Here is a 27,689-nt window from a genome sequence, read left to right as displayed (position 1 = left end):
GGTTAGTCGTGCAACATTCTCCTCCATCCATAACACAAGCATGAAGTCTGACAGCAAAAGCCTTCCCTGACCACCACAGATCTTATTGGGTTCCCTTATCAAGTGCTTCTCTGCGCCTTATACTTTTCCATTACATCCTATCATAGCACCTCCTATGCTGAATTTTCATTACCAGTTTAGTTGTCTGCTTTCTCTGTTGCTGCCCCAGTAGAATGCTTGGTACATATTATACGTTTAATGAATATATCTATTAGTTGAATGGATGAATGAATAGGCTTCTAAATATCAGTAAGAAAACCCAAGTCTTTTTCTTCCCAGAGGAGGCTATCCCGTCAGAGCCTGCAGTGAATTCTCCCTGTGTACCCGCTACCTGACCACGGCTCACCTTGCACACTGTAGGACAGCAAGTCAACCACAGAGTCAGCCTTCATGTGGTACCAAGCCCGAAGGCTCAAGTGGTTGGTGCTGGTGTTGCCACCAGTGTAGGAGGCGGACCAGTTGTACAAATTGCTGTAAATATTTGTAGAGAGGTCTAGAACACCCAACAGAGGCACTCGCAGTTGGTACAACTCGGGAATGGTAAAAGTGGGGACTTGGAATTCCCGGGACGGCAGGTGGAATCCTACGGACTTGAAGTTGAGGTCTGGTGTCCGAATAGTCTCTAACATCTTTAGATCTTTGGAGGATTTTCCACCAAAAGGCAAAGGAATCTCAATTTTCACACTGTTCTTGTTCAATGTGTATTTGATCCGGCCATCACTAAAATGAAGAGCAAAGACAACGCCCCCACAGTCAGACATCAAGAACTCAAAGTTCCCTGCTCTCCGACCTTCCAAGCAGTGGCGCAGGTGCCCCATTCCCAAGCCCACACCGTCTTTTCCCCATGCTGCTCCCTGTATCTGGAATTGTGCTTTTTATCTCTACCCATCAAACACTCAAATCCATTCAAAACCCTTCCAGGAGCCAGTCCCTTATGTCCATCTCAAAGAACACACCTCAATTCTGCTTATATAATTAGTTTGTTCAGTGGGCAGTGCCTACATGCTCTTCCTGGGAGGAAGGATGACACCTTATCTGGTTTTTATCTTCTCATTGCACCTAGTGTAGCCTCTTACACATATGTGACTCACTTGATACTTCTTATTTGCTAAACTGAAATGAGACAATTGGGTATGTGAAAAGAGTGTGGTGTGGGGGGCAGTAATCTTGGGCTATAGTTTAAGCTTCCACTGAGTGGTGATGTTGTGTGTCTATGCCTCTCTAAGCCTCAGTGATGTTATCTGTATAGTGAGGATAATGGTACCCTTTCTGCTGATCTCACAGAGCTGGCCTTGGATCCCTAAAAGCCCTTTGTAATCTTTTCAGTACTATGCACATATGGTGGACTATTACGATAGTTCACTTATGATGGAGGAAAGCTAGATGGCTTTCAAATTCAGGTTGTCGTGCATAAAACCTCTTTGTGTGAATATACTAGAATCCCCCAGTTACTTTCTTAGGTTCTTTCTGACTGGATTGGTGTTCATATTCAGACCCCATGTCCAATAATGCAAAAATGCCATTGTGCTTATGTGAGAGTTATCAATCTCCTTAAGATGCTTCAATTATTTCCCTTAAAAAGGTAAATTTAAAAAGAGTCTAAATTAAGCTAAGTAAAAACCTTCCATTTACTTTTCATGGTTCAAGAAATTATTATTATTATTATTATTTTACCTTTTCAAGAAGAGGTTTTCTGGGATGTGGAAGTCTGGTAATCCCATTTTCTGGAGGTACAATTCTTTTAGGCCACTGAGGTGATCTTGCAAATTCTGGGCATAAGGAAGACTACTAGATGCCTTCTGAAGCCATGTGTTTGTTGCCTATAAAATAAAAGAAGCTTTTAGAGCCATGGGTCTGGAGGGGTCTCAAAGTACAATTAAATCAGGCGATCATCTATACTTGACAGGTCAATCATTAAGCAGAATGATGCACTACAAATTGAAAAGAAATCACAGAAAATCATGAATTTGGGATGCTAGTCATTGATCTCTTCCTGTATTTCATAAAAAGAATATATAACATAGTCAAACTCCTAGCCAGGGTCTTGAAGCTTCCTTTGAAATTCCAGGCACAGTAAACTTTCTTGCTTAGTAGTATTTATTCGGTATTTATCACATACAGCCTTGCATAGCTGGGTAACTAACCATGCATGAATGTTTGTTTGCTCCCCAGGAATTCCCTGGGGTGGGAAGCATACCTTATCCATCTTGGATACTCTCTTTCACCTAACTCAGGGTTGAGTATGTAATTAGTCCTTATGGCCATGTATTTATCGACTGACTGATTTGTACTTACAACTATTAATTTGGAACCCATGTGCCGGAAAGTCATGTCTGTTTGAGGAACTGGGTGATCCAAGAGACTATTGGCATACATGTGCAAGCTTTTAGGATAATCAGAGAAATCCATGGGGAAATTAGAAGCTGCTTTTTTGGTATCCACGTTGGTGCCTGTGTTCCATTCAAATTCAATCTTCTCTTCATCTGAAAGTACACATGTGAAATAGTCATCCATAGTACCAGGTCAGCCCCTAACCCGTGGCTCTCAACACTGCACTCACGTCCACATTGCTCTTGGAAGCATGCACGGGGAGAGGACGTACATACCATAACGCCATACCAGCTTCTTGGAGATTGTCGAGCCATAAGCTGTAGCGGATGAGTCCATTAGGAGGAGGAGTTTTGTGGGAGACCACTGGGTGAGGATTTCACTTCTGGCTTCTGCTTGCAGACGGGGTATGGAAATAACACCTTTGATTTTGCCTTTTTCCCTTCTGTCATAGCTATTGAAAAGAAAATCATTTGACATTGATGACTATCCATTCCAAGGAGATACGTAGGATCAAACAGAAGTGTCATTTGTTTCACTCAGCATAATCTCCTCCAGTCCCGTCCATGTTGCTGCAAATGTTGGGTAATCGTTCTTTCTGATGGCTGAGTAATATTCCATTGTAGCAGGGAGATCAGTAGGAGAAGGAAGGGAAGAATGAAGGGGGGGTAAACAGAAGAGGGAATGAACCACGAGAGACTAGGGACTCTGGGAAACAAACTGAGGGCTTCAGAGGGGAGGGGGGTGGGGGAATGGGATAGGCCGGTGATGGGTATTAAGGAGGGCACGTATTGCATGGAGTACTGGGTGTTATACGCAAACAATGAATCATGGAACATTACATCAAAAACTAAGGATGTACTGTATGATGAATAACATAATAAAAAATTCTTATTAAAAAATAAATAAATGTCATCTTTTAAAAATGTTAAAAAAAAGAAGTGTCATTTGTGGTGACAAAAATTAGATATGTGAATGGCTCCGAAAATGAGCTCATTAACTTCTGAAGCCAACTGTGGCACCAATTCAGGACTTTCCAGGGAGGTATGGGAGGAAGAAATGATTTCCAAAAACTGTTAAAATTCCACTGTACCATTTACTAGCTCTACTGCTTTGGCCAAATTATTTAACCCCTCCGAGCTACCATTTTCTTTCTATAAAACAGGGAAACTCGTATCTATGTTGCAGTTTATTATGAGAACTGAGATAATTCCTTTAGAGCACCTAGTACAGTGCCTGATGAAAACAGTAAGTGAATGGTGGGAAGAGCCAACTGTGCAGAGGGTCTGAATATTGGGGGCTCTATCTGCCCTTTGGACCACAGACTGGAGATACCCCTAGTTTGGTCAGCCTTTCTTTCTTTCTTTTTTTTTTTTTTTTTCCAATTTTTTAAAAAAGACTTATTTATTTATTTTTTTGAGAGAGAGAGAGAGCACAAGTAAGGAGAGCAGCAGGCGGAGGTAGAGGGAGAAGCAGATTTCTCGTTGAACAGGGGACTCCACGTGGCGCTTGATCCCAGGACCCTGGGATCATGAACTGAGCCAAAGGTGGATGCTTAACTGACTAAGCCACCCGGGCACCCTGGTTTGGTCAGCCTTAAAGCTAAAGAGGAAGAAAGGACATCAGGTCAGATCATCCCAAGCCTTCCATACCTTATGTGGCCAGTGAGAGTGACCTCAGTGATTCTCTTGTTCTGAAGGTCCAAAGTGAGCTTGTAAGACTTTTTTTCCATAGCAGATTCATCACTAACTCTGAGGATTGTCCCAAGGTCAACATCAAAATCTGGAATTTGGATTTCACTGGACAAAGTCATACTCTGCCGGTTATATTTGAACATCATAGTAGCCTCGGTCTGCTTTGCACCTGAAAAGGGTGTACAAGAGAATCTAGACATGTGTATTCAGAAGCTATGTTTAGGAAAGAAGGAGAGGAAAATGCAGAGAAATCCTAAGCATTCAATGTGCTCAAATGAGGACACGGTTTAGCATTTTACCTTAAATTTCTAACTTACACATTTGTTCAGTCTGCAAATATTTGTTGATTGCCTGTCATGTGTTTGGCACTGCTCTTGGCACTGGGGCGTCCTTGCCCTCATGGAACTTACATTCTAGTGGGGGGTGTACAGACAATAAACAAGCACATTACTTATGTCAGATGATACTAGATTTCATGAAGAAAAGTAAAACTGAAGAAGACAATAAAGAGAGGGATAGAGAGATGCTGCTTCCTGTGTGGTGGTCAGAGTTCTCTCTGATAAGGCAATGTGTGGGCAGAGACCTGAATGGAGAGAGGTCTGAGCCATGCCATGTTTTGGGGGAGAGCATTCCAGGTACTGGGACCTGAAATGCAAAGGCCTGACATGCAAAACACTTGGCATGGTCAGGAAACAACAAAGGCTTGACATGACGGTGCCAGGCGGTGCCAGGCGGACATGACATCTCTATGTGACTCCTACCTGTGACACCCTTCCTGGTTCCTAGCCACCCCAGCCCCGGCTTCCCCTTCTCCAAAAACTTCCTTCCTTTGTCACAAGATTCCTAGGTTTTCTTCAATTCACAGGTGTGCCCATTTTACACCTTTGGAAAGTTGTATGTGACCTTTTTTTTCCAGCATGCACCCCCTTTTCCTCTTTTCCTTTCCCCCCTTTTCTCATTTAATTTTGTGACATACTATTCCTACATTAAAAAATCATCTGAAGTGAACATCTATGTTTTCCCTGTCCCCTAAAACCTGCTTTTCCGCCAGCCTTTTTTATCTGGGTAAATGGAAAGTCCACTCTTCCGTCGTTCAGGCCAAAAAGCTTAGGGTCATCCTGATTCTATTTTTTCTCTTACGCTTGACACCCTCCTTATCAGCAAATCCTGAGAAGTTTAATCTTCAAAATATGTCCAGAATCCAACTACTTCTTAGATCTCTTCTGCCACAGCTCTAATCCAAAGAGCCCATACCTCTGGTCCGGATCATTGCAATATCCCATATACAAGTTTCTCTGACCCTGTTCCCCTAAAGTCTTTCCCCAATATAAACGTAGATCAGATCATGAAAACTCTCCAGTGACTTCTTATTTCACTCACAGTAAAAGCCAAAGTCCTTGCCACGGCCTACAAACCCATCCTTCCCCTACCTCCCTCTATCTCTGTGACCTCACCTTCTACCATTCTCCTCTCTGATCTCTCCTCTTCAGTCATACCAGCTTCTTTCCTTTTCCTCAAACATGGCAGCCATATAGCTGCCTCAGGGCCTTTGCACCAATGAGCCCCTCAGCCTGTAACACTCTTTCCATATGGCTTATGCCCTTATCTCCTTCAAATCTCTTTTTTTTGTGCTCTTTTACCAGTGACACTTTCCCTCATAATGTCAAATGACACTGTCTTCCTCCTCCCTGCCACTCTAGACATTCCCCAGATCCCTTTATGCTCTATTTTTCTCCCCAGCACCAACCTGGCATTCTGAATATTTACTTGTTTGGCTGTTGGTTGTAAATGTGGACAGAGACTTTATCACGACTGTTTATTGTTCTAGCCTCAGCTCTTAGAAGTGGCCTGACACTTTTCAGGCATTCAGTAAATATTTATTAAATACATTAAATTAATCAGTCTTCCTTGTGAGTCCTGGACCTGAGACTGAGGCAGAGATGGAGGAGCCCTTTCTGGATACTTGCCTTCTGTCTGAGTTACAAACGTCAGTGTGTCCACCAAGGCTCCAGCCTCTTTCTGCAGTTCGTAGGTTACACTTGCAGAATACAGCTCTACTTCTCCGGTGGGCTTCAGTTCCAGTTCAAGTCTAAAGGTGTCACAGTGTATATGGTGCACAATCTTAGAGCTTTCAGTGATGATGTTAACCACCCCCAAAACAACTCTGCCTCCATGGCAACCAAAATAGCGTCCTGATTTTAATATCGTCTCTTGTCCCTAAGGAGGACCTTTCTGATCCCTTTCAGTCCCTCCAAGAGCCCAAGGACAGGGGAGACCCCGGGGTGTTTGGACAAGCACAGCAGGAGTTGGCTGGTTGTGTCAGCAAGGCTGAGAAGAAGCAGTGGACGTGGAGAGAGTTGAGGACAGGGAGCCCTCCATCATGGCTGGTGCTTCGAACACAGCAGCGGGCTCCAGGAAAAGTCCAGCTCATGTGTCCGGAGGCTCAGAAACCTGGACACTGAATTAGGAGCAAATTGGAATCTGTGCTGTGCTTCCACCATCTAATGCATAGGGGAGAAAAGGGGAACACCATCTCTAAAGAGATGTTTTCAAAGGAATATTTCTCACGGACAATGGCTTTAGTTCCCTGGAGGGAGAGTGCTAGTATCACCTTGGTGGTTTATTTTTTGAGCTGAGGCTTCCTTTAGGGGTCATGATTTACCTTCCAGAAATGTCCTCCCCCCCCCCACCTCACCTATGGAGAAACTCAGTCCTACTCAAAGTTTAGGTAGGAATATAAGTACCCTTCAGGTGTGTTGGACAGAGGAGCATGATTTTAAGTGATTAAAGGATGGTGCAAACGTGTAAGGCAGGTGGCAAGGGCCTCTTACAACACACAACAGATGTTCCTTCACTCTGCCAAGCGGCCATAATGTAGAGGGTGAGCAGAAGCAGGGTGGGACACTGAGCAACTCTGACCTGGTGTCCTGGGACAGCGGATAGAAGGAGGCAGGTTCTGGGGAGGTGGTGGTGGTGTAGTGAGAACTCGAGGTACAGAAGTCCAGGCCCGTAAAGAGAGGCTTGCAATCCGACCAGCCCTCCGTGTTCTCTTTCAGAGATGGAGCCTCTTCTGTGTTTGTGGTGGAGATGAAATGGACTGTGTTACTGGTGAAGAAAGAAAAAACTGGAGTTACCTTCAAGGTACCAGTTGAAGTGGTGGTCGCAGGTCGCAGTGCCAACATTTGCCCCCCTTAACCTGCTCTCTATGTCCCCTCTGCCCACACCACACCTCAGATTATCTGATTTACTCAGAAACAACGGAGAGTACAAACGTCAACAAAGCGAACAAACACCGTGACTCTTCTGTTTCAGACACTGCGTTGAGTTGTTTACTTTTGTTTGCTGTGATCCCCAGAACAGCAGGCATTAGGGGGCTCCTTGTTTTATAGGGGAAACAGGCTCAGATGTTAACTAAGGATCACTGGGCCCTGAACTCAGGTGTGCTGCTTCCCTCCTGTGAAACTCTTACTTTACTGGCTTCTTTCCACTTCTTTCCCGCATTGAACAAGTCCAAGTCACCTCTCCCATTGCAAGCCTCTCCCTTTGCACACCTCTCGCATTGCATGCCTCTTCCATCGCACACTTCCCCATCGTACACCTCCCTTGTCACACACTCATTGCACGCTCTTCTCATCGCACACCTCCCCATCGCACGCCTCCATCACATGCCTCCTCCACCGCACACTCCTCTCATCGCATGCCTCTCCCATCATGCACACCTCTCCCATTTCATGTGCGCACACACACACACCCACACCCTTTTCTTTCACAAGATTGTGTCTCCCTCACAATCAAAAAACTTGTCGGCCTCATGGTCTCCACTCTTACAACACGCTTCTCATGAACTGTGTTCTGAACCCATCTGCACACCATTGTGCTTCTAGGACTGCCTCCATCAGCATCTCCAATCACCTTCTCGCTCCAAACTCCAAAGGACCTTCTTAGGTGTTACCTTCCTTGATCTCCCAGAGGCATTAGGTAGAGCTGGTCACTTATGGCCAGATTAAGACTTTAGAGTCCCTAACCTCTGAAAGGACTACAGAATCCTCCTCCCAAGTATGTACTTAAAAAAATTAGTAAGTCCAAGAAAGTTCAACAATGTCCTGATTTCATCCAAGGATGCTTTTGTTTTGAAATATCATGTTCTTTTCTCAGTATTATTTCCTTGGTTTAGGGGTACCCTAAAAGCTAGCCTTGGGGGTGGGCTGGAACCCTAAGTGCCAGCTTTAGCTGCCTATGGGGCAATCCACCTTGGTGGCCTCTCTTGGGCGTCTGTGACCCTTTACAGCCCTGGCTCTTCTTCCGCATCTCTGACCACTCCTTCTCACTCTTTGCTGCTTCTCCTCTTCTGCTTCACACATTCACATTTTCCACATTTCTGTCCTAGTCCATCACGTCTTCCCCTGCACCAATTGCTGTTTGACTTCAACAACCTCTATCTGCAGATGACGCCCAAACTGGTATTTGTAGCTCCAGCCTGTTTCCTGAGCTCAGACCCACTGGTCCCACTACCAGCTGGATATTTGAACCGGCGGTCTCACAGGACTTCAAATGTGGCACATCCCAAACCGAGTTTGTCAGCTTCCTCTAAACCAGCCACGCTCTCTGTTCCAGCAAGAGGCACCCCCACCACTCTTCGTCTTCTCCCTCACCTTGCTTCTGGTCAATCACCCGTGCTCATGTTTCCACTCAAGAATTTCTGGAGTAGGCTCGCTCCTTCCTGCACCCTCCCTGGCCTTCGTCTGGTTCAGACCATGAGTATCTCTCACCCGCATGTGAGTGTGACAGACTCCAGCAAGTCTCCTTGTCTCCAGTCATGCTCCCTGGCCATCCATGCCCCACTCTGGAGTCAGAGCATATCCTCTACAGCACCAGCCGTGCTTTATTTATGCTCCCACTTTAAACTCCTCTGCCTTCAGAGGAGTCCAACATCCTTCCGATGGCTCAGAAGGCGGATCTTTGCCAGCCTCTGTCACCTCCCTCCATGACCTGTGTGCGCTTTGCCATACTGAGTTTTTGACTTTCTTGCAGCTCCTGAACTATTCTTTTTCCTTCAAGTCATTCTCTTCTCTTGGCCTGGAAACACTCATTCCTTTCTCCTTGGTCTGGATAACTCTGACAGCCTTCAGGTATCAGCTCAAGCACTGACTTCTTCAGAAAGCTTTCCGCGGGTGCCACAGGCTACATCTTACAGAACTTCGTGTCCTCCAGTGTTTCCTCTCAGCCTGCACTTGATACTTAGGGCTTGCTTCATGTATGTCCTTCCTGCGAACGAAGCGCTAGGAGGTCAGGTGTATCTCATTCCACGTACTTCGTATATTAGGCACTTAAATACTATTTTTACTCTTTTTGAATCAATAAATTAATGTGTCTGAAATATAGAAACTAAGGTAAATCAATGTTTAAGAATATCATTGAAAATGGAGCTCTCCATAGATGCTGCACCCCATAATCCTGAGGTTAGGACTTTCATGCTCTATCCACTGAGCTAGCTACCACGGATTAGTATGTCCTCTGGTTTTTTTCCTGTGAAAACAATGTTCATTTCCCAAGGACGATTTCTCTAGAGTTTGTGTTTCTTCATTCTCAAAACAAACAAACAAACAACAAAAAACCATAACCTAATAACAAATGATTAAACATTAAGTCCTAAATGTCAATTTGGTAAAACCTGGACAGTAGATGGAATTGTAATTATTTGGTGAGTCTAAGCTAGGTTAACTGTAGCTAATTCAGCACCTTCTCTCCCCCCACACCCCCGAGTTCACGGGGCCCTGAATTATCTCAGGCAGTCAAGTCCTACAGATCCAGTTTCAACTCTCCCTCTCACACTGGCTAGTCAGATCTGGCAGACGGAATTACCGGCCACTGAACAGCTTGACTGGCATCGTTGGAGAAGGAATGATGAACTTCAGCTGCCCAGCTTTAAAGACAACGTGCATCTCCAGGCCTGTCTCATGGAAGAGGTTGGTGTTCATCTGGAACATAGTCCTTGAAAAGTCCGGGATGATGATGCCCATGTTTGTCACAAACTCCACGGACACAGAGGGCTTGGTCACCAGCTCCATCTGCGACTGTAAGTCAGAGAATGACTGTTCAGCTTCATTAAATACCTCAGTCCCTGTGCAGTCAGATCAACCGCCCTTCCCCATCCTTGGACAAACATCTCTGGCTCACTCACACCTCGGGAAACATTATTGTGATTTCTTTGGAGGAAGAAAAGGCATGTTCTTAGTTCCTCAGAGCCAGACTGCACTGATACCCAGCACGAGGAAGTGCCCGAGTTAATGGCTTAAAGTTAACATAACAGGATGAAAAGAGGATAGGAATCCTCATTTATTGAGAACAGCTGTCTCCTTACTGCTAGGAGCTAGCAAGGTGGAGCCTCCTAGTGGAATCCTGAAGTTTTTTTTTTTTTTAAGTTTTTTTTTTTTTTTTTTTTTTTTTTTTTTAATTTATTTGACAGAGATAGACAGCCAGCGAGAGAGGGAACACAAGCAGGGGGAGTGGGAGAGGAAGAAGCAGGCTCCCAGCGGAGGAGCCCGATGTGGGGCTGGATCCCTGAACGCCGGGATCACGCCCTGAGCTGAAGGCAGACGCCTAACGACTGCGCTACCCAGGTGCCCCCCTAAAGTTTTTCATAAAAATGAATAAGGTGAGGACGACGATGTACTTCATCTTGAACTACACGCATTTTAAAATTGTACAAGAAACCAATCGTGGAGGAAACGAACACCCTAAGGAATGAAGAAGTGAACAGGGTCTTACATTGGCTGTGTGCAGCTTCATTCCGGCCCTGATTCCAGGAGCGATGACTCCAGAGGAGGAGACTTGCAGTTGTAACCCAGTTCCAGTGGGCAGTTCAAAGGTGTTGTCCATGAAGATGTAGTGAAGAAACAAGTCACTCATTGAGCCTTTCTTGATGGCCTCTCCAATCTATAGATCCAACAGAGGGCAGTAACTACAAGTACGAGTCACCAAAGTGGGATTTGTGAAATGCAACCTCCCACATATTAGACGATAATTGTTCTTCTTTATCCAGAAAGGAACAGACTATCGAATTTTGATTAGCTGAGTATTTGATAAAATGCATGATTACTGGTTTCAACAGATCGGGGTATAAGAAATTGCCCCAGACAGATACCATGTCATTTTGATCTAGGGGTCCAGAGTCACTTAAGAATATTGCTGTGCCTCAGAGCTTTATGAGCTTTAAGCAGACTTGGATGGCATGGATTCATTCCAGTTATTTGGAGTCTAAATGGAAATGAAGGTTTACTTAAATATAATCTATTATGATAAAACCACGTTTTTAAAAGATTGATTTATTTATTTTGGGGGGGAGGGGCAGAGGGAGAGGGACAAGCCGATTCATTGCTGAACGCAGAGCCTGACTGAGGGCTTGATCCCAGGACCATGAGATCATGACCTGAGCTGAAACCAAGAGTCAGCCACTTAACCAACTGAGCCACACAGGCACCCCAAAACCATTTAAAAAAAAACAAGCTATTGAGATGGACATATTAGTATGCATTGGGTTTTTTTAATAACATTTTTAGAAAATAACTTGAAATCTAGTTTCTTAAAGCCAATATTATTATTTATCAAATACCAGGGAATATATTTGGATATTTTCTCCTTTATTAATAAATTAATAATGATGGAAACTATAGCTCCTATTTAGGTAGTGGATTACAGTTTGTCAAATACATCCTTTCATAATCATTGTAGCATAGATATAGGGAACTTGTAGCATAGATACAGGGAGATACACTTAATACTGTTTTCCAGATGAACAAATGGATGCCCTTAAAAGATACACGTAATATTACCAAAGACCTAATTTCTAAATGTTACCATTTTTTTGCAATCCACAAATCATCCTCTCTGAAATTCAAGGCAAACCTGCTTCTATGAAGGAAGTACAAGTACTTTCTCTGGTTTGTGAGACAGGATCTTAAGAAGTCTGGGAGATCTAAAAAGGGCATGGGCTAATCTCATTGCCAAGATGGCGCTTGGCCCACTTACCATCTGGGGGATACCGGGAAGAGTGCGAACACCATTCAGCAGCAGCTTTCCCAGGAGCTGGAGGTCATGGAGCCTGACAAAGCCGAGCTCCTCTCCCAGGATGTGGAGGTAGGCTCTGGCTTCCGGGAATTCTCTGGATTTAAAATCTTTGATCAGCCTCTCAACATTCAGCATAATTCCATTGACCATGTCCTGGGATTTTAATGACAAAGTGTCTAATGAGATATCAGCATTGTCAAACACCATTAGAGTCCTGATGTAGGGCCCATCTGCTGCAGCCATGATGGGCTAAACATAAGTACACAGGTGGGCATATAGAGAAGCCACTGAAATCACTCCCAACTTTTACTGAAAGATAGATAGCTCCCCCAAATTGAGATGAAAAGAGGAAACTGAGTTCTTATCAGGGATAGTGGGTGCTTGATGCTGTTCTTAACTTGAATGTAGGCATAGTAAGAGGGACCTCTGTTCTCCAGGATGCCAGGATTCCTAGGGCTCTCCAAGAGCAGACGATTGTCTGTCCTTCACCTCTCCCCTGATTACCCCTTTCTCATTTGATGAGGGATGAATACTAGAGGTTTCTTGAGAAAATGAAGCTGCTATATAAATTGGCCAAAAGCTTGAAAAACACCCTATCCTAGACAAGTTCTTAGAGATGAGAAGAACTCCATAGGCTGATGCTTAAACATGTGAAAGAAGAGTGATTGGCAGACCCAAACAGAGCAAAGACCCTCAGCCTCACGTGGAGGTGTGTAAATTAGAAGGTGGAGGTGGGGCCATCTGTGAGCATCTAGGAGTAAATTATTTCCCTGCTTTTCAAACTGAAATGTACATACAGGTCACCTAGGGAATATCATTAAGATGCAGGTTCTGACGCAGTAGATCCCAGTGGGACCTCAGAACCTGCATTTCTAACAAACTCTGATGTGAGCCAATGACTGAATCACACTTGGAGTAGCAAAAAATTAAAGAATAAGAAGCTCCAGATTATACAATCTATTTTTTACTCCTTAACTGGGGTTACCCACTATATGAGTAAGAGCCAAAGAAAGCAGTTAATAATGAAAATATGAATTCAAAATTACAATAATATCTGCTTATTGAACAATGTACCAGTGAGGCACTCTGCTTAGCATTTTACATACTTTATTTCATGTAGTCTTTAAACAACCCAGTGAGGTATGGATTATTAGCACCTGGGGGATGTAGAAACAGAGTATCAGGCAGCTTTCCCAGGTGTGCGGTTTGAAGATCGTAAGGTCAGAATTCAAACCCATGCCCCAGAGTTTACACTGTTAATCATTATGGAAGAGTGCCTCTAATGAATCTGGTTCCTGGGCACATTCAATCTCCAGGAGGCTTATAACTGCAGAGGACACTAGTCTTTACCCTTACAGGACTGGTTAATAATAGCCATAATTGTCACTTCAGCTAGATAGCTCCTTGATGACTTCTACGCTTGGAGAAAAATGTTTTTGCACTGAAATCCAAAGCTTTTCTTAATAAAAACATACCTGCTCACGTTTATCATCTTTGGTGTAGCCGAAGTGGTCGACCAAGACCTTGGAGACATGATCAGGAACTTGGTCATCAACCCAGTACAAAGCCTTATTGACACTGTCTGGGAAAAATCCTTGCTTTCCAAAAAGAGCTTCCAATGTTGGCTCAAAACCTTTCCCTTCCAAACCAATCTGAGAAAGAAAATCAGGCAAGAAAATGCCATCAGGTTTCTTTGTTGTATGTCAGCCTTCAATTGCTCTATTTCTGTCCATTTAATTAAGTATTTAATGAATACTATGGGGTAGGACTTGAGCTTAGCCACCACAAGAGTGGTCTTATTTAAATCTTACTAGAATCTTGAAAGGCAGAACTTATTTTTTGTCCTTTTCCAGAAGAGGCTAAGGTCAGAGAGGATAAACAATTAAGCAAGAGATTCAGATTGGGAATGAATTTGGGGTTTGAACCAGATCAGTCTGATTCCACAACCCATGCGTTTTGTAGGATTTTGGTTCTAAGGGCTTTTCTGAGACATCTACATTTCCATTAATACCACAGAGTCATGCTTCAGGTGACCTTTAGCTAGAAGGCAGGAGGGCGAGGGAGGAGGGAATGAAGAAGCCCTCAAACTGATGGTAGGAACGAGCTACCCGATTGTAGCTCCTCTCCAGGCTGGCTCACGGCTCCCTTGACTCTCTATTTATGGTGTTGTACAGAACGGGAGAGAGGACCTGAGCCTCTTCTTACTCTTACACATACCTCAAAGAGGTCCGCTGGAGCAAATCCAAAGACATTGAGGGTTGTTTTCAGCATGCTTTCTTTAGGAAGGTAATTATTTGGATCAAATATAAGATTTCCCTCGATTTTGGCTGAGATGGGGTCAAGCGATGGAAGGGAAACAGATTTGGAAAGGTGATAGTTCCGGGAAAATTTTGAGAAGTCCAGGATGGTTGGGAGTTGAGATCCTTTCAGAGCTTCTTCCACTAACTTTTTCAAGCTAGATGGAAAGAAGGAGTATATTTTAAGCTTACATGTCATGTCATGAATCCACTGTCTCTCTCACCCCAAGGAAATATGGATTGCCAACTGCTATCAAATGATCTGGATTTCATTTGCTCAAGAGCTTGGCTCAGGTCTGCTGCATTTTTGCGTGCATGTTACCCAGAAGGAAGAATACTCCATACAGGGCAGGCAGTGGCCTTTAGGAATGTGGGCGGAGGGTTACTCTTTGCCCTTTGTGGCAGATGGGGGCTTACTTACTTTTTGATATGCAATTCTTCTGAGTTTAAGATGTTGGCGATGTGGGAAGCCACAAAGTTCTTCACTTGCTCATTCTGTTCCCATGGGAGAAGCTGGATGATTTGTTTCATATCTGACTGGGAAGGGTCCCTCATCAGCATGAGATAGGCAGCCAGTCGCTTATCCCCTGGAGAGGCATCACTGAGGAAAACCTGAAGAAGGACTTCCCGGACCTGTAGCCAAAAAAGGAGACTGTTACCACTGTCCTTTGGTCAGAATACAGAGCATGCCTGGCAAACGCTGGTGTGGTCTGCTGGTGGTTTACTACAGGCAAGTCAAATTTCTTTCTGAAAGCTTTTCAAATGCTGGTACAGTATCTTCTCACCATTGCCCCTCAGAACAACCAGCTCAAGAAAGCGTCTCAGAAGACTCTTATCAGATGCATGTTACATTCAACTGCATTAACATACTCAAGTTGTGACTTGAGGAAGATCTGCTACTCTAAGTGAAAATAAACTTGTTTTAACATAAATTATTTCAATGTGGGGATGAAGGGGGGAAGGGATAGTGAGAGTTTGGGGTGAATAAATAAGGCATTTTCCAAAGCTCTGGAGTCATTTGCACCCAAGAGAGGGCCAGGTTGACTATCCCAGTTTGGGAAGACTGGGGAAATCAGGCATGTTTTCCTAAGATGAGAGTGATGGTTGGTCTGGTAGGGCGACAGCATATAGCTAAAAGCTCATATTCTGAGGCTGGAGTAGCAGCATGGCCCAGTATTTCTCTCTTGTCCACATACTGCTAGATAGTCAATAGGCTTGTTGAAAATGGCAATTAGAAAGTGGTAGAATGATGAGATTTAGAATCTCACTCCAAGTCCTTGTTAATCTGAATAAACTTTTTACATTCAGACTTCCTCTGTGGACTTCACCTCATCTTTAAGTTCCATTTTTCGCAGGGCCTGGATGGCAGCCTTCTGAATCAGTAGGGATGGCTCTGTACTTTTGATACATTTCAGGATTGAAGATGTGAGTCTTGGGGTTACTGTCTCCATGGTTCTGCCAATATTCCCAATGACCTGCATGGAAAAGAAACAAGGGCAAATCAGGTGCAGAAGGAGAAGTGGGGGTGTCCAGGAAAATGCTTCTGAAACAATGCATATCTTACAAAAGACTGAAAGTACCCTCAGAATCAAGTAGGTGTGATCTTTGTTCCCAGTGCAGTCATCACGAATCTGTTCCAACAGGTAATCAGCAATATCCAACAGGTCCTGGGTCACCACAGGGTTTGCCTTATGATAGCTACAGAATAAGAGTTAGGACTCAGCAAGTAAAGCTAAGTTTACTTTAAAACACAAACTTGTGTGTGAAGATTTCTTATTTCAAAGTCTTTGCTCTCAAAATGGCTAGTGGAAAAAATGAGTACGCAGGAGGGTCTGAAAGTGGTGGGTGTGGTATAATCTTAGTACAGAGATGTGGGTTCTTCCTCAGCTCCTACAAGGAGAACCAAAGTGAAACTCACTTGTTGACCACGTGACTCAGAGCATATAAAGTGGCCCGGCTCTGCTGCTCCTTTGCTGTGCTGAAGATCTCTCGCAGCCTCTCAGCTGAGGGCTCTGGCATCAGGGCCGCCAGGTACGTCACAACATCTATCAGGAGGGGATTGGCCTTCTCACTTCTCAGCCACTGCAGGATGTGAGTGTAACACTGGGGCTGTCCACACTGAATCAAGGCTTGCAAGGTGATGGGGCTGGGAAGGAAAGAGCAGAAAATGTTACACAGATCACCTTCAAGCAGCTCCCATATCCTTGGCCCATGGTGCTCCCTCTGATAGGAGTGCCCTGATTTCTTGTGTTCATTCTGCAAATCTGACCATCTTTCAAAATCCAACTCAGATCCCTGGAACAGGGAAGCCTTCCCTACAAGCACTGTCCACTGGAGAAGCACCACAGAGGAAAGTCCAAAAGGACTCTAGATTTATCACCAAAAGAGGACTGTTACCACTGTCCTTTGTTCAGAACATAGACCATGCCAGGCAAACACTGGTCCTTAGTCCCTCCTCTAACCTTCCCAGCAGTTAGAGCCAGTGCCTTGAAGTATAGAGAAATCACAGTATCACTTTGTTTGCCTGAGTTCTCTCTCCACTAGCCTAGGCTTCTAGAGGACACAGACTTCTTTTTCTCTCAAACTTTTCAAGGTACTCACAATAGGAAGAAGAATTAGAAGATACCCAGCAAAATGTGGGAAATATTTCCTCCCTCCCATTTTGACACACAAATGCATATCTGTCTTGAACACAGTGTGTGTGTGTGTGTGTGTGTGTGTGTGTGTGTGTGTGTGTGTGGCCCATGGAACTCTAAGCATATTAGTTGATATTTCTCTATCCGGCAAACATTAACTGATATACTAGTGGAATAACTAGATTGATACTTCAGTGGCCTCTGAAATTTTCTGCTTGGGCAAGGTTTGAAAGTTCAGCCACCTACCATAGGTCAGACAAAAGATATAGTTGCAACCATTCAAGAAATACCTGGACACCTCGACCAGCTTTGGCAAGAGGGATGTGAATGCCTCATTGTTGAGACTCCTCAGCTCAGTGACCAGCTTATTGAAGAGGTTAGCTCTCTGGGCATTCTTCTCAGAGACATGTAATGTTTGAAGCTCCTGGATAGTCTTCACGATGGCCTCGGCCTGCTTTGGAGCTGATGCGGATTTGGTGCTCTCAAAGGCGAGACCCACCTCCTCGGTACCTGGAGGGGAAAAGTGTCAAAGGGATTCTTGCTTACCTCTACCTTTCAACCACCCCCCGGGTCTACTGAAAACTGGAAATTAGGGAGGTGTCAGCAAAGAAGGAAAGAAAGCTATCCTATACTCAACGCCTGTTATGTACCTGACTTCAGTGTTTTTACTGAGTCATCACACTATCCTTACGGGTTTGCTGTTATTCCTCAATTTAAAGATAAGGGAACTGAGACCCAGAGATGAGCAACTCACCTTGCCTAAGACCTCTCTGAACAGGCTGTTTGAATCTGATATCAGATTACTTCTTTGCTGGAAGGAACTAGAAGAAGGGTTGCCACTGACACGGCCATGGCTGAGGCTAGACCCATTAATGCTCGCCTGCCGTTTTTTCCAATGGGATCTATAACAGCTTATGGGGGGAAGACCCTTCTGTGTCTCTTCCATCACTCTGCTCTGACCTATGCAGGACAGGGGTTAATGTGGGAAATGTGGGGGAGTAATGGGGGAAATGTGGTACAATGGAAAGAGTCCTGGCTTAGAATAGACCCGAGGGTTGATTTTGCACTACTTCCAATATTCAGACCTTGGATATATCACAAGCCTCTCTGTGTGTCATTTTCCCCTCTGTAGAATGGGTATAAAAGCACACATGGCTACCACCTGACATCACAGGTTGCTGAGAAAAATGAGGGAATGCATAAGACAGATTTAAATATAAGACAAACGCAGGGTTAGGTCTGGAATAGAGATCGTTAAGATTTCTTCCTGCTCTAAAGACTGATTCCTGACCCCAAAGGGCCTCTCCCACTTCCCCCACCTTGTCCAGGTCCCAGGCCTATTATAGGGTGTATAAGGTTGTCAGATGTACCAAAGGTAGACTTAGGAGGCCAATTTCCTATTTACAAAAACCTAGGTAGCTTTGGGACACTTCTCCTTTTCCTTTATCCCACTGGCACTTGACATTTTGAAAGGGACGTGCTTTCTCACTAGAGCAGCCCATAGACAGAGCATCAAAGCCCACTTGACTCGTCGGACAGCAGACATTTCCTAGCCATGATACATGGTGTGTCTTGGGCAAATTTCCCAGCCCTGGCAACTATGTGCATATAAAATCTTACCTTCATCAAAGAAGCGGCTGTTGATCTTAGGTGTGTCTTCAAGTTTCAAAGTCTGTGTAACTTGTGCCATCATCGCATGCTTACCCCTGGTGACAAGGGAAGCACATTATGTCATGGATGGCCATCTCCCTAGAGTGTACTATTCTTTTCACGTTGAATGCTTCCTTCTCCACTTCTACCCAAATCCTGCCTACCTTTCAAACCATTAAATCCAGCCTCCTTAACCTCCTTCCCTGCCAGTGAATACCCTTTCCACCTCCTCCTGGTCATGCTAGCTGTCTTTCCATCAGAGGGACATCTATCTGTACCTTACACCTTTCACCAGTCTGGAGTGCCCAGAGGGTAGGGCCTAACACTGTGCCTTGAAATTCCCATGTATCTCCCTCAGCACAATGCCAAGGATAGAACAATTAATCAGTAAACACTAGTTGATGGATCAGGTTTCAAAATGGATTGGGATATACAAGTCTCTGGTCCCAACCCCAAATCTTCCATAAAGCCTTTTTAACCAGGGCAGCCTGCGATGATCCCTGGCTTTTCCTCATCCATAACCCTTAAAGTCAGGGTCTCAGATATCTTTTGCTGATCTCAAATTGTTTTGTATGCCTAAGATTTTCCTGCTGAATTGTCTGTTAGCTTGAAAATGGAGAAAGGGATGGGCTCTGCTTTGTACCTCCTCATGGCCTCCTCCAGGCACAGCCTTGCCTAGAACAGGGCATTGAGAAGCATTCATCTCACATCAACCCCATAAATGATGAATCAGGGTACCGAAGGTGACCTACTTGGTGGAGAAAGGCAGGAGCACGTGTTGTTCCTTGCAGATGGCTTCTGACACATGCTTATTCTTGGGGTCCAGAGTGTACTGGCAGGACTGGTTACTGCTAATCAGAGTTGAAAAGGGGTGGAGCTGTAAATGAGATTGGAAAAAGCACTTTGATCAGTTCCTGGGGCTTGAACCTGATCCTTCGGCCATGGGCATTTTCCTTCAAGGAAGATGGGAGATGGCAGTTCTGCATCACTAGATAAGCTCAGTTAAAGAAGGGAACTTGGCACTTGACATTTAGACAAAGGGATGCAATAACTCAGCATACCCAAAGCTGAGTCAAGCTGTAGACTCTTCTTATTCCACCCCAATGGACCTCTCATCCTGCACAAAGTGTGTATAACCTGGTATTGTACGTATACCCATCCCCCACACATTGACACTTTATATTGCTTCTTAAGTTTTCTTTGCCTAGAAGTCTGTCCTTATGTCTCTCTTCCACTCTCACATCCTTTGTATCTTTCAGGTTCATGTTCCACAATCTCCATAAATCTTTAAGGCTAGACTGATGGATGCTCACCCACCATTCCTTCTAAGCAGATCTACTACCAGCTTTGTCCAATGAAATATGTGAATAGTGTTTTCTCCTTCCTGGTCAGGCTAGGATTGCTTGTTTGCACTGCTCAGTGTATAACTTTATCAAGTATGCCATTTATTGTCCTTTATTGGCATGTGTAGGAACCTTGCTCCTCGATTAGACTGTAAGTACAAGGGGAAGGTCCATGGTTTATCTGCCACTGTCTCTGACCCCCAGTGGTGCCCAGAGTGGGGCTGAGCACACAGCAAGTGCTCAGAAAAGACACATAAGCTGTGCCTTGGCCTCTTCTGATTATGACCCTTGTGGTCGTCAGATACCATATTTTCGGCCTCAAGGACAATGAACAGGAACATTGCCAAACATGGCAGTGATTACTCAAGTCCTTCCTGTTTATTGAGATAAGCTGTGATTCATGCCCCAGAAGATGACAAGGCATTGGGCGAGCTCTGGTAATATGGTGTTACATGATCCCTGTTGAGGTGACAGGAGAAAAGGCTAATACTAAAGGGCTGGCCTAGGCAGGAGGCAGAGAGGCCAGGCATTGATCAGGGTCATGCATGGGATGAAAGGACAGGACACTGAAATGCTCTTGGTAATGTCACTTCATGGGATTGAGGGAGAGGAGAGCAGAACACAGGTCTTGGGACTTCTTCAGAGGTCGGATACCTGGAACTGGCAACATCCAGCCCTCTTACAGGAAAGAGCAGTAGATGGCTTTGCTGTCCTCCATTGAGCCCCAGAACTGTTTCAGGGGTGGACAGTCTTTACTTTCCAGTGATGGTGGAAGGTTTGGTGCCAGCAACAGAATGATAGCAAGAAGGACAGAGCTCTGGACCAGGGAGTCAGGAACCTGATTCTAGTCTTGGCTCAATTAATAACAGGCCATGCGGCCTTGGGCAGTCCTTTCCTGGTCCAGTCCTCAGTTTCCTGTTATAGTCTAGATGAAGACGAGGCTAGGTTGGTTCTTCCCTAAAATCCCTACCAGCTCTAACATTCCAGAATTTTAATAACCAAGAGGACAGTGCTCAGTACAAGGAGCAATGTGGATGTGAAACTTACCATGCCTTTGATCAAAGCAAGTGGGCTAACTCCTGTGCTAATGGGCTTGAAGTGATCACAGTTCTCCAGGTCCCTTTCAATGGATATTCCTGTTGCCACATTTGCCTCCTTTGTTTCAACAGTTAAGTCACTGGAACAATTTCCATACACAGTATCCTATGGAAGGAGAAGATACAACAGGTGTATTCAATGTGGGAAAACAGCCTTGGGTGCTTTAGAGGGGCTGGGACAGGAGCCTGGGAGAAAAGGCAGGAGCAACACGGGCTGGGAAGGGACTTTCTTCCTCCTAGGCAGAGGATGGGCATTGCTGCTGCCTGGCTGGCCAGAGGTGGAGTGAGAAGGCCCATTAACGGTGGTTCTGGTTCTGAGGCACACCAGCCTGGCCTCCTAGGACCCAGGCGACTCTGACTCTGTATTCTGTGCTCTCAGAGGATTTTCTCTATTGCTCATTTACAGTATGGATTCCAGTCTGCCTTGTGTTCAGTGTGTCTTGGTTCTCTCCCCAGATCCCGAGAACTCTGAGGAAAGGTTTCTTCAGGACGCATCTCTGTATTCTCCAAGTGTAGTAGAGTATAGAACTTAGAACACAGTAAGGGCTCAGAAATGTTCATGGGACTCCAGTAAATTGAATTCTCTCTCAGATCAAAACTTGAAATTCTTGAGAGAGGCTGGCAACAGATTCAATTATTTTCCGTGTTTAAAATACACACCAGCTTTACCATGTTATACCTCGTGGGATACAAAAAAAATCAAACAAAAGAGTAGGGTGGTCAGGACTCCTCAAATACTGCTTTAAAATTAGGCTAACCTGCTCCAGAAGCTCCATCAGTGAGCTCAGGGGACAGGGAGAGCCTTGGGTACTGGCACTTCACACCAGTTCAGAGCCTCCTGTAACTAGCCATGTAGCTAAGTCAATAATCCACTTTATATACACAGTGGGACCCAGCTCAAATATGCGAAGGTGAGTTCAAAGGGCCAGTGTTATCAACTTTCTGAATTCTCACCAGAAACAACACTTGTTTAGCCTCTTCTGTCTCCGGGGGAACCAGGAGGGCAGAAATGATACCTCTCTTGATGTTCAGGATATGTTTAGGCTCTTCCTTCTCTGGGTAAAGTGAAACCTGCTTCCCTTCAGGAATGGCCAGCCTGAGCTCGTACCTGTTGCAGAGAGAGTGAGGTCACAGGCGTGTCCTTTCTCCGCTGTGAGCTTGTTGCATGTAAGCTGGGTAGCTCTGCAGCCTCCTTTTTACCTACTGTTTTTCCCCCCCATCTTTTCTTTATAAACGTACATATATGTGTCTATATAAACGTACATATATGTGTATACATATGTATATGTATACAAATATGTGTATGATTTTGGCATTCTTTTACTTCTCTACCTGTTTTGCTTGCCTCATGCATCCCCACTCTGTTTTCTACCCACACCAGGCTCTGCTGTCATGTTCCTCACAGAACAACCCACTGGGTTTTCCATTTCTATCTCCACACTCAGGCAATCCCATCTAGACGTGCGGAGGTGGGAACATTTGCACATAAAGACTTTTTCATTGCTTGTTTTATACAGACGACATTGTGTTTTCCACATCTTTTTTTTGTTTTCTATCTTGCTTTTCTCAATTACACTCCACAGAAATCCTTTGGCTTATTTGGTATAGCTCCAGCAGACTTTTTAAAAAGCTAAAGAACTTTCTCATTTTATGGTTATATGCAATTGCTTCAGACATTCCCCTATTTGATGGGATTCACTTTCTTTCTGGATTTTTTTTTCCCCACAGGAACAACACTGAAATAAACACCCTTATGTATATATCTTCACACATTACTGCTTTTCTTTTCATGGGCTAGAGTCCCAGCATTTTGAAATTGCTGTGTCAAAGGCAGTAAGTATTTTTAATTATAATAGATACTATCGGCTCTCATTTCCACCAGCAATGCTACAGGTACATTTTTCCTCAGAGGCCTGCCAGCAACAGGCACTTGGCTGTTTTAAATTTTTGTCATCGTATGGGCATAATGTGATAAATATATTGTTGTTACATTAATTACGCTTCCAGACTACCAGTGAATTTAAACTTCTTTTCATACGTTTGTTGGGTAATCACTCTTTAATATGGTTTGAGACCATGTCTGAAGCCTGTTTCAACTATGATCTTAGGGACTTCCCTTTGGGGACTTCCTTTTGGAAATTCAGGGCCGCACCTGCGCTAGTTAAGTCAGAGGAGGAGAAGGAGACCAGGCATGTCTCCTACAGCTCTACACCCCTGCAGGAAGTTCCAGACACTGCAATGCAGGCTTGGAAAGCCTGTGGTGGTCAGGAGCAGGAGGACTTTTTGTTTGGAGAAAGGTAAAGCCCCAAAAGTAACTCCTGTCCCTCCTGTCACTGCATCTTGGCTGCTCATCCACATTTAGGTCTCAGATAAAATACTGGCGAGAGACAGAAACATCAAAAGACTTACTGCGCAGAGAAAGGACTGGCTTTCAGGTTTAATGTTTAACAAATTGAAAGATGGGAGGAGAGTTTCTGATGCTCCCAGATGAACAAACCTATCACTGCCTGTGTTTGCACACACTTAGGACACTACCAACCATGATTTGGATTTGAGGCAGGGGTGATGTTCAAAATATTTACAACAGGTGCAATACAGACACTGATCGGGCAGAAGACAGGCCAGCTGCAAATACCAGGATGGCCTGGTCACTGTGCACAGGCAGAACACTGGCTCTGGGTGGGGACTTGGCATTTCCTGGACTCCCTGAGGCTGGGACTTGCTGCCCTCCTCTGAACAGACCCTGCACTACACCAAGTCCTGCTGGACCCTCCCTGAAGACCACGGGCTACTAGTCTCATTTAATTCTTTAAACAAGAATTCACTTGTTTAAATAAACCATCTCACCTTTATTGTCTCAAGGAGTTTTAAAGCCTGGGAGTTTTTAGAAACACATTTAAATGATAATTAGGGGCCCTTCACTAGGGGAGGGTAAATAATGCTTTCCTCTTTTTCATTTTTGTGACAATTTAGCAATTCCCCAATCCACGGTGAATACAGAATAAAATACTTATCCTCACACACAGGCCTCATATAAATGCATGCATTCATCCCTCCCTGGACACACACACACAGACACCCACATATGCATGCACACACATATACACACACGTGCGTGCACACACATGCGCCTTTGCACGCACGTGCACACACACGCACACATGCATATACACACGTGCACACACATGCACACTACAGCCAGTGAATCCCAGAGCTCAGAAGTTCAGACAGGCCCACGCCTTACTTGGACATGGCAGCAGCAAACTCCTCAGAGTTCTTGCTCTTGTGCAGTGAGGGCCTGCTGTTGGGGTTGAAGCTATACCCCTCCTTCAGCGTGCACTGGCTTGTCCTGAGGATGAAGCTACAGAGTTGGGGGACCTCCAGCTCAACCTGAGAAGAGGGTAGTAAGCAGCACATGAAGACTCTCCATCAAGAACATGAGACCCTTCCCAGCCCAGAGCTTACTCTCCAATCAGGACACCAAGGGAAATACTGTTGGGGACCACTGGTTAGAGGGAATGCAGTCTAAGGGCTAGAGGAAGAACCACAGGAGGCAGGAGGAAGGCCGTCATTGGTTTCAATGCAAACGTGTCCTTAATGTCACCAAAGAAACCAAGCAACCCAACTATTTGTATCTCTTGGGGTCTATTCGGAGCTTCATGTATTGCTGGAGTTTACGGAGATCCCTAACGGTTACCTAACACTGTTCAAGAACTAACGTTCGTTCCTTCCTTCCTTCCTTCCTTCCTTCCTTCCTTCCTTCCTTCCTTCCTTAACTTTCTGCAATGATTGAAATGCTCTACATTTACCCTGTCTGATAGGAGAGCTTCTGGCCACTTGAAATGTGGCTGGTATGACTAAGAAAGTGAATTTTAAGTTTTATTCCATGGAAACAGCCACATGTGGCCAATGGCTACCCTATTTGACAACACAGACTATGGGGCCCTAGAAAGAGGTCAGTTTTCCATCTTGACTTCTCTTTCCCACATGGCCCCCAACAGTGGCACTTAGATTCATTCCATATCAACACGGATGTGAGTACAATCATCTCAGCAATAGATAAAGTTTTGAGAACAAACTACATGTTTAAATTTTTCTTTTTTCTGTTTGACTTAAGCAAAGATTCTGTTTGGCTCAGAGTATAAAAACTGCACTCCAGAACGCTTTCCTGAGATGCCCACCTCCCTTGGCTTACCCACTGGGCTTCTTTCGTTAAATCCACCATCCCAATGCTGATATTCTAGATCATGTATTCCAGTTACATCTTAGAAGCTAACGGAAAAACAAATCTGGTTTGCAAAATTTTTTGTGGCAGAAAACTCAGCAGAGTGGCTGACTTTCAAACCTAGGGACAGTCCCTCACTTTGTGATTACGGCAGTCCTGGCATGAGCTGGGTCTGCAAGGACGGGAGCCCCGGGTTCCTCCAGTGGCTCTTGCTGTCCCCTCATACCTTGCAGTTGATCCTGGTGGCGCTTCTTGAGAAAGAATCCCCAGCGACACCAGTGGAACTCTCAGCCTCATAGTTGTATATGTATTTCCTGAGGTGTTTGAAGCGAGTTCCATCTTCTAAAATGGGGAGAAATAGGTCAGCTACATAGCAGAAAACTCCCCCAAGGATAGTCTATTCTGGGAAGAGAGGGGTAGTGGCAAAGATCATAAAAAATGGTAATTAAACTCAAATTATTTTTAATTGACTTTGCATTATACTTAATTTCCCTTTACGGATTTTTTTAAAAGATTTTTTATTTATTTATTTGATAGAGACAGCCAGCAAGAGAGGGAACACAAGCAGGGGGAGTGGGAGAGGAAGAAGCAGGCTCATAGCGGAGGCCAGAGCACCGGGATCACTCCCTGAGCCGAAGGCAGATGCTTAACGACTGCGCCACCCAGGTGCCCCTCCCTTTACAGATTTGAGACCATGTTTTGATGAGGATAATGTTTAAATTTGCCAGTATTTTTTGAATGTATTATCTGAGGTGCAAGGAGGGGAGTGTTAAACAATGGGGCTCAGAAAGTCTATAGGAGAGACTGGTGAATTAAGAGTCGGCAGCACAAAGCAAATATCTTTAATGTCTTTTCAGCTTGAAAATGCCACAATTCTCTGGCTTTTTTTTGGTTCTACCAAACCCCTGAGGCAAAGTTCATTACGTTTTAGGGATATATGACTGTCTTAAGAAAACTCCAAGAAAGAATCTGGAGTTTCCTACTGTGCTTGAGAGGAATTTGCTGAACAATTTGAGAAAAAGAACATTTGGGGCAGGAACACAGGGGCAATGATGCCAGATGGCCACAAGATGGCAGTGCTGCCCCACCGGAAGCCAGCCTCCGGCTCCGAGGAGTACACTGGGTACCACCGCGAGGCCAGCTCCCTTGACCCCCGGAGGTCAGGTAAATATGAAGGAGTGGGGTCTGGATTTCTCCACAAAGGTTAAAGTCAGCATTTCCTCACCCTCATGTGCTTCGAATCAATGATTAGCCACTGATAAGCAGATGGTGATGGGCTGTCTCTTTAAAGTGTCCATGGGTCAACAGAGCAACAGTCCCTACCCCCAGGCCAAGCTCTTGAGACAGAATAGAAATGCAGGCGGAAGTGAGTTGAGACCCCTGAGTCTCAAGGCACTGGCTTCTTGGGGCTCAGAGTAGTGCACACCCAGCATAGCATCGCAGCATCTTAGTGAGCCGAGGTGCAGAAGGAGGGGCTGGGGGTTGGGGGCGCCCTTCCCGGCCCGCTGGGGAAACGCCTTACTTGGGCAGCTGGGGCTGACATTTTCCGGCACCTCCTCTTCTGTAAGGAAAGGACAAAGACAGCGGTGGGTTTCTCGCGTCTTCCGTCTTCCGATGGGGCCCCGGGTCTCCCGCGGAGGGGCACCGCAGGGGTCTTTGCGCTTTTAGAGGAGCGAACCCCCTCCCCAGCCTGAGCTGTCCCCGCCCTGCGTGCTGTGCGTGGACGAGCCACCGCCGGCCGGGCTCCCCTGGCCTCCTTCCCCGCCCCCCCCACCCCGGAACCCAGGCCCCAGCGGCCCGCAGGCCGGCCCTCGCCACTCACGCGCCCAGGCGCCCGCGACCGCCAGTAGCAGCAGCAGCAGCGCGGGCCTCGGAGGGCCCATGCCGACGGGGCGGGCGGCTCCCTCGCGGCGCCTCGTGTCGGCCGGCTGGCTGGCTGGCGGGCTAGCTGGCTCCTCAGGGACGGGCACCTGCAGGCAGCCGCCCGGCACCGAGGACAGAATGCGCGGCCGGCGTCCGCGCCCTATTTATACCAGGCCGCCCGCCCAGGCCGCAGCGCCCCGGCTTAGAGAGCGCGCCTGGCGAGTTGCAAAACGTCCAAAGGGCAGCGGGGCCTGTTTGCTTTTGCACACCTGGCTCCTGTAGCCTCTGAGCTCGAGGAGGGGCCGGCAAAGGGGCTGACCCCAGACCCAGCCAGGGCCTAGGCGGGCCTCTCTCCTCTGGCCTGCTTAGAATGGGGCCCTGGGGTCCGGGGGTGGGGTGGGGGGGCTTGGCGCCTGCCCCGACCCAGCGGTGCCTTCAGATGACCAGGCA

At 45.6% G+C, this 27,689-nt stretch overlaps 1 protein-coding gene across 1 annotated transcript in view; it reads right to left on the bottom strand.

Annotated features, from left to right (window-relative positions):
• Window positions 1-27,425, bottom strand: part of APOB (apolipoprotein B) — a 38,430-nt gene extending 11,005 nt beyond the window's left edge. Inside the window, exons 1-25 of the mRNA XM_026519577.3 lie at window positions 27,199-27,425; window positions 26,899-26,937; window positions 25,603-25,718; window positions 24,396-24,541; window positions 22,106-22,259; window positions 21,102-21,257; window positions 19,464-19,588; window positions 18,682-18,767; window positions 17,352-17,571; window positions 16,344-16,571; window positions 16,006-16,123; window positions 15,754-15,900; window positions 14,847-15,058; window positions 14,346-14,583; window positions 13,604-13,780; window positions 12,090-12,281; window positions 10,830-10,997; window positions 9,924-10,135; window positions 6,981-7,166; window positions 6,029-6,150; window positions 4,020-4,230; window positions 2,646-2,821; window positions 2,335-2,522; window positions 1,714-1,859; window positions 386-759 (exon numbers count right to left, since the gene is read on the bottom strand). Of these exons, the coding sequence (XP_026375362.2) occupies window positions 386-759; window positions 1,714-1,859; window positions 2,335-2,522; window positions 2,646-2,821; window positions 4,020-4,230; window positions 6,029-6,150; window positions 6,981-7,166; window positions 9,924-10,135; window positions 10,830-10,997; window positions 12,090-12,281; window positions 13,604-13,780; window positions 14,346-14,583; window positions 14,847-15,058; window positions 15,754-15,900; window positions 16,006-16,123; window positions 16,344-16,571; window positions 17,352-17,571; window positions 18,682-18,767; window positions 19,464-19,588; window positions 21,102-21,257; window positions 22,106-22,259; window positions 24,396-24,541; window positions 25,603-25,718; window positions 26,899-26,937; window positions 27,199-27,259 (4,198 nt within the window). The 5' untranslated portion in view covers window positions 27,260-27,425. The remainder of the gene's footprint in view (window positions 1-385; window positions 760-1,713; window positions 1,860-2,334; window positions 2,523-2,645; window positions 2,822-4,019; window positions 4,231-6,028; window positions 6,151-6,980; window positions 7,167-9,923; window positions 10,136-10,829; window positions 10,998-12,089; window positions 12,282-13,603; window positions 13,781-14,345; window positions 14,584-14,846; window positions 15,059-15,753; window positions 15,901-16,005; window positions 16,124-16,343; window positions 16,572-17,351; window positions 17,572-18,681; window positions 18,768-19,463; window positions 19,589-21,101; window positions 21,258-22,105; window positions 22,260-24,395; window positions 24,542-25,602; window positions 25,719-26,898; window positions 26,938-27,198) is intronic.
• Window positions 27,426-27,689: the final 264 nt, after the last annotated feature.

Source organism: Ursus arctos, unplaced genomic scaffold (assembly GCF_023065955.2).
Source record: "Ursus arctos isolate Adak ecotype North America unplaced genomic scaffold, UrsArc2.0 scaffold_8, whole genome shotgun sequence".
NCBI lineage: Eukaryota > Metazoa > Chordata > Mammalia > Carnivora > Ursidae > Ursus > Ursus arctos.
This window is presented reverse-complemented; position numbering and strand designations above follow the sequence as displayed.